This window comes from Hippocampus guttulatus, chromosome 18, assembly GCF_054856545.1.
Source record: "Hippocampus guttulatus isolate MCC_2025c chromosome 18, RoL_Hgut_1.0, whole genome shotgun sequence".
NCBI lineage: Eukaryota > Metazoa > Chordata > Actinopteri > Syngnathiformes > Syngnathidae > Hippocampus > Hippocampus guttulatus.
The window spans coordinates 6,598,330-6,604,849 of NC_141278.1; the positions used below are offsets into that span (position 1 = coordinate 6,598,330).

The 6,520-nt window shown below is 40.4% G+C and overlaps 2 protein-coding genes across 3 annotated transcripts in view; one reads left to right on the forward strand and one right to left on the reverse strand.

The window, feature by feature from the left end:
• ext1c (exostoses (multiple) 1c) overlaps positions 1–6,520 on the reverse strand; it is a 51,157-nt gene that overhangs the window by 37,161 nt on the left and 7,476 nt on the right. The window lies entirely within an intron of this gene.
• Positions 257–3,075, forward strand: LOC147190875 (putative thiopurine S-methyltransferase). 2 transcript variants are annotated; one of them, XM_086136769.1, is made up of 9 exons: positions 257–489; positions 918–1,036; positions 1,220–1,312; positions 1,530–1,662; positions 1,954–2,006; positions 2,087–2,161; positions 2,393–2,478; positions 2,632–2,676; positions 2,770–3,075. In XM_086136769.1, exons 2-9 carry the CDS (start codon positions 930–932, stop codon positions 2,886–2,888), a joined length of 711 nt encoding a protein of 236 aa, XP_085992895.1. In that variant the 5' UTR covers positions 257–489; positions 918–929; the 3' UTR covers positions 2,889–3,075. The 2 variants fall into 2 exon arrangements, with proteins under 2 accessions (XP_085992895.1, XP_085992896.1); XM_086136770.1 differs by having other exon boundaries at positions 922–1,036.

Sequence of the window (6,520 nt, forward strand, 5' to 3'; positions counted from 1 at the left end):
ACACACAAAACACTGCGACCTAAGTACGTCGTTACGGTTCTACAAAGCTACACTGGAATCAAGATGCATGTTTCCCTTTTTTTGTTGTTGTTGTTTTGTAACAATAAATGTTAAATGTCCAAATTCATGGCTAATCGCGCGTTTCCATTTACAGTCGACTTCAATCTTGAGACCGACCATCACTGAGGTGGGTTGGGTTGCTCAAGCTGTGTCGAAAGCCGAATTTCCAATATTTTTGAACTTAGCAGCAGGCTCCTCCCAAACCAGAAGGAAAAGCTGAAATATATATTTTTTCTGGGGTCTTTCGTTACGTTGCTCTTATGATTGCAGCACGACTACGAAAATGACCAACAGCCCAAAATCGGCGTAACGCCGCAGGGTTCCTTTTTTCTGAATCACACTTCCAACGACTCAGCGCTTGTGAAATAAATATTCCACAGCTCTCTACTAGGAAATACAACGATACTCTTGCGTACTTACCGGTACCGGGTAAGTGTATAATGCACGTGTTAATGTACAATAGAAATTCTCTACGATCAAGAAAACATCACACATTGTTGGGCTCTGGTCTCCTTGAAATTCATCAATCACAGGCAAAGTTAACAATTGATAGTAACCGTGTCTGTTTTCAGTTTTCCCCCCCAACATGCACTAGCTGTACCAGGCAATGTTAATGTTTAATATTGCGTGACAATGTATTTACTTGACTACTGTCTGCAGCCTCGGTTAAACTATCTGAATATGCAATCCAACAATTAAAAATAAAGTTGTCAACATTCTGCCAATAAAATCGATAATCCTCAGTTATGGACCACCTTTTTAATACAGTTCTTGTATTCTCTATCAGATAGTGCAGAGTAACTAACGTGTCCCGTGAGTGTAAGGACACCTGTTATCATCTGCTCTTTGTCACGCAGATAGAATCCAACATGAGCGACATGCTGAAAACTCAGGATGATCAGGTCGTTGACCTCAAAGAATGGGAGCAACGGTGGGAGGAAAACAGAATTGGCTTTCATAAGCCACAAGTACACGAGTAAGACTACAAATTACCTATATACTTCATCTGTGGAATGACTGTTTATAGGAATGAACCAGACAAACATTACTCTTTTTTTTTCTCCATCACATAATTGGAATTGCTTAATGATTGGTTAAAATATATACAGTATATATATATATTTATATATATATATATTGTTTTGGTTCCTTCTTGCAGGATGCTGGAAAGTCATATTGACAAAGTTTTGGCTGGGCGAACAGGAGTTCGCTTCTTCTTTCCTCTCTGTGGGAAAGCTGTGGATATGAAGTGGTAAATAAAATTAATTTTGTCTTCGAAAAGCAAGTGTTCAGTCATGAGTTACCTAACCGCTGGCTGCGGGCGCTCTTGCTTTTTTTTGTGTACTTTTTTTCAAGGAACCAAGCATAAACATGTGAAACTATTTGCCGAAGTACAATTTTGGACCAGCTCATAAATAAAATTTCATCGCCGTGATCTACAATATATTGTTTTTCTTTGTGTATCCCAGGCTAGCAGACATGGGGCATTCAGTGGTTGGAGTGGAAATCGCCGAAAAAGCCATTCAACAATTCTTTATGGAGAACAACATGACATACAGTGAGGAAGCTGTCCCTGCTATGCCTGGAGTAAAAGTTTTCAGGGTAAGTCAATTTTAGGTGTCTGAATGGAAATTAAATCACACGGCATTTTAATGTCATGATTTATAGAAGCACTGGCCATTTTCTGAGCATCCTTGGGGGGGGGGGGGGGGGGCACTGTAGACCACATGATTAGATTTACACAGTTCCATAGTGGTGAGCACATCAGCGTGAGAAGTCACGTCATCATCATTCCAAATGCACCACGTGCACATAAACACCTCACCGGTAGGGTGTTACATGTGATAACTGTATAGTCCTTGTATTCTAATCACTCACTCTTTTATTCCACAGAACTCCGAGAAAAACATCTCCGTGTATAACTGCGATCTCTACAGCGTGTCTAGGTAAGTACAGTGTTTACAAAATGTTGATTTTTATGTTTTGTTCATGCCCCCCGACCCTCTCCCTTTCCTGTTTGTCACAGTTCAGTTGTAGGTCAGTTCGGGGCTATTTGGGACAGAGGATCTCTCGTGGCCATCAACCCAAGAGACAGAGAAAAGTAAGGTCTCAAACTCAGAGTAAAGGATTGATTTCAAGGCTTTGTACGGGATGACGATCAATGGTTCGCTCATTTTACGCTTAGTGCAAAACTATTAATATTAGCTTTGCTATATGTAGGTGCAACGCAACCAACATGTTCTCTCATAAGCTGTTCATCAGTACCAAAAAAAAAAAAAGTGCTTTCGACGTAAAGTCATGATGTTGAAGTCATTCTGTCACTATTCCACAGATATGCGTCTCTCATCATGTCTTTGATGGCCCAGGACTGCAAATACCTTTTGTCCACATTGATGTATAATCCTGAACTTTATAAAGGTAACATTTCATTATTAAAAGTTGAATTACTGCCATCCTTATTTTTGGTTCATAAAATAAAATAAATCTTATCTATTATAGTGAAACAAAGATTTCACGTTCGTAAGAGTTTGTATTGGTAAAACTGAGTAAATATTCCCAACAAATTTTCAGGCCCTCCTTTTGTTGTACCTGGTGAGCAAGTACCTGGACTTTTCGGTGAGTATGAATCAACTTTTGATCATTGAATATATGTGTTCAGCATGAATATGTGTCCTGACCGTACTAAATGATTTTTGTTTTTCTCTCCAGGAAAACAGTGCAATGTAGAGCTTCTCCAATCACAGAACAACATTGAAAACAGACACCTGGCTTGGGGCGTAGACTACCTTATTGAGCAACTTTATCTCATCACTCCAAAGATTAGTTAAAGATGGATGAATAAGCAATGATTTAAAAAAAAAAATCCATGAATGCATTGATCGATAAAATACTTGATCAGTATTGTATTATTTTTCATGGAAATCAAGTATCTTATTTCAGCATACAATATGGCATGTTAACACTGTACACATCAAGTCAAATACGTTGATATGTGAATAAAGTCTATCTCATCTATATCTTGTGTATGTAACGTGCTCATTTGCCACATGATAGACCCCCCCCCCCGCCCCCGCCCCGCAACAAATGAGACCCAATACAAGCCTTATGATGTTAATAAAACTATCCTTTCATTCACCAGAAGTATCAAGGACCGAGCGTTAACATATAACAATGGAACAAAAATGTTAAATTGCCCTCGCATCCAAAAAAAAAAAGAACGCAAATTCTCTGATTGGTTGTTGCCAATTTTTAGTGTTTATTTATACGAGTGATGGCGAGGTTTAAAAAAAAAAATCAACAATACATCGCATAAAGTCAATCGCTCGGACTATTGAATTATTAAAGGTCAAGTCATAATTTCGGCATACGTACAGTAGTTTCCTGGCAAATTGATCAAGTTCGGTTTTGGGTTACAGAGGAGTACAGTTTCTTCTCGTGGCTGGGCTTGGAATGACGTCAAGAAGCGATGTTGTATCATATCGCGTCATCCTTCAATAAATATAACTGAATTGCCGTGCCGTGGAAGAGAAAGGATTTTCATCTAGGATCAGAATGGTAGGCTCAAATGTAGTTATAAATTACATACAGGAAGTAATTAGGTATTGAAAACCGCAGAGGGCGCCAGAGCTCAGGAAAAAAAAGAGCCTGAGTCGCGCCCATTTGGATGCAGACAGGTCCTCCTCACCAGTGCTACGGAAACAAAGGCAATCACGTGACTGTTGATGATGTTGAACGTGAGTATTTCCGTCTTCCAAGTTAAAAATGCAAAAATTCAGATTCAATCCACCTCTTAACACAGAGTGGTGGTATGCGCCACAATTGTAGAAACCCTCCATACTGTATATTGTAGAGATAATGCACTGATAATTTTGGTTGTCGACCTTGGCTTGCTCTGATCAACCAATCATAGAGCAGAAAAATGCTGATGTTACTTTGCCGGTCGACAAGGCTGAGTCCACTACAGACTTGAACGCTATGACAACAAGGCCCAGATGGAGGAACTTAAAACAGCGACTGGCCGCTGTCAGGCGGGTCTATATACAGTACATACACAATGCAACCAAGCAAGTTGTTTAGCGCATCATTCATCAAAAGGCCACAACTTGTACCACGGCAACCAACAAAACGTATGGTGCATGTTGTTGAAAAACGATTTTAGCAAACTCCCAAACTGCGACCCAGAGAATGCCGTCAGAAATATATGGTTCCACGATAGAAGTTCTGATAAATATAAAAATATATATCTATCTCCATCCATTTTCTAATCTGCTTATCCTCACGAGGGTGTGCGGGTGTGCTGGAGCCTTTCCCGGGTGTCTTCGGGCAGTAGGCGAGGGACACCCTGAATAGGTTGCAAGCCAATTGCAGGGCACACATAGATGAACAACCAAATGCGTTGACAATCACAACTTGGAGTGCGCTATTCACCTGCCATGCATGTTTTCAGAATGTGGGAGGAAAGCGGAGTACCCGCAGAAAACCCACACAGGAATGCCGGAGCCGGAAATGCGGAATCGAACCCTGCACCTTTGCACTGTGAGGTGGAGGTGCTATTCAGTCCACAACCAGTATTTTTTTTCCCTGTCTTCTTTCGGAATTGGAATTCTAGACAAGCCTCTGACACAGTTCAACCCTCAAACATTGTTCCGTAAAGTCCAAGAGGAAAATAGATGCATCTAAATTCGAGAGCAGACCCTGCTGCCGTAGCGTCCTGCTAAAGAATGACTTGTGGAAAAAGCAGAAAATCCGATTTGCATGTACTTTCCTCACCAGTGAATTGAGAAATAATACCTGATATTGTTTACATTGTTCACCTTATGTAAGCGCCCGTGCAAGCACGCATGCATACGACATACTGCACACGCGCGCCACTCTCTGACCAGGCTCAATAGCAGAAGGAGCTTTGCCTTCGGCCTAATTGGCTGCATAATCTGGGACACCAGGAGTACTGTTAAGCCCTTTGAAAACGACAAGGACACAAAGCCCGGGCAGCCTTTACATTCGGGGGTGGGGGGCTGGGGCTGGGTGATTCGATTTTTTAAATTACATTCCAAAATTAAACTTACACTTGATTAAAATTAACATTCTACCATTCTCCTCATTTGATGGTTTAGCCTGAATAGCTAATGTCACTTTTGTTTTTTTAACTGCTTTTCGTTGCAGAGGTCAACAGAGGATGAACTACTTGATGAGGGCAAGCAAAACCTGCTACCTGGTCATTTCTATCCTCTTTGTGCGTCCTCCTCTTTTTTATCTTCTGATAGCGGCTTTCTCTTTCTGTCACCTTATCTTCAACTTCCTAATGAGGGGACACTTGACAGGTGACAGGCGTGCAATCTGACGCACCAATTGGCTACACACGTTTTGAATCCAGAGGAATTTAATATTCTATATAAACATATAAAAGGATTCTGTTGGACAATGTTTGATAGGTTCTTATCTCATTTCAGCTAGAATTCCAATTACTAAAGTTGAATCGTCCAACTTGGATTATTATTTTTTTTTTCGCTCTGGCAACTTTGAATGCTGGAGGGTAGGAGGTAAATTTATTTTCATTTTTCATGCTGGGTCGGAGGCATGCTTTGGCCTTTTTTTTTTTTGCCTCATGTTTTTTTATTATTATTATTATTTGCTAATGAAGTCACATGGACGTGTTTGGAATCGTTTGGCTTGGTGGCTGCCCAAATTGAAATGACACAAAAGTATGAATGGAAATGTGATTGAAATGAATTAATAAAAAATAGGTGTTGTTTTCCCTCTGTTTCACTTTACAATTGTTGAATAGGGTTTAGATCAGGGCTCTTAAAAACACACTAATGTTTTGTTCTTATTCATTCTTGGGTGGTTGTGCTTTGAGCCCTGGAGGACCCGTGACCTGCAGCTGACACCAAACTATCTGACACTGAGCAGCACATTTTGTTTCAGAATGCCTTGAGATATCATCGTACCCTGCAGAGTTTTAAGATACCTTGTGTCATTTTCAGTGAAAGCTTCAAAAATCGTTGGATTGCAGTGATTGCCTCAAAGGTTTATGCAAGAAAATACCAAGTCAGGGGGACCGTATTTTTCTTTTCCCAAGCCACTTTCATTTGTTTTTATTTAAAACTTTCACTTTCACTTGAGCACTTGACTTGAAGGTGAAGTTAATCCACAGGTAGTTTTAAAAATGCCATTTGCTGAAGAAGCCTACAAGAATGTATGCAAACTACATACAATATCTATTTCTTGGTTTAAAAGAAAAAACATGGTATTACATTTTGACCCGATCCTCCCCTTCTCAGTATGTGTACTGCATGCCAGGTAATGAAATAGGAGAAGCCAGTTTGTGTGCAGAATTATTTTTTCCCTCCCGCTGTGCCAAGTTATTCAACATATTGGACCTTTTACCCTCTCTTAGGTGTAGGGTTCGCATTCACCAGCAGGGGGAGGCACTGCACACATATGTTTCGACCCAATGCGG

Coding starts and splice junctions, on each gene's coding strand:
- LOC147190875 (XM_086136769.1), top strand. CDS start 930: ATGAGCGACATGCTGAAAACTCAGGATGATCAGGTCGTTGACCTCAAA. Junction 1,037..1,219: donor CATAAGCCACAAGTACACGA/GTAAGACTACAA, acceptor TCCTTCTTGCAG/GATGCTGGAAAGTCATATTG. Junction 1,313..1,529: donor AAAGCTGTGGATATGAAGTG/GTAAATAAAATT, acceptor TGTGTATCCCAG/GCTAGCAGACATGGGGCATT.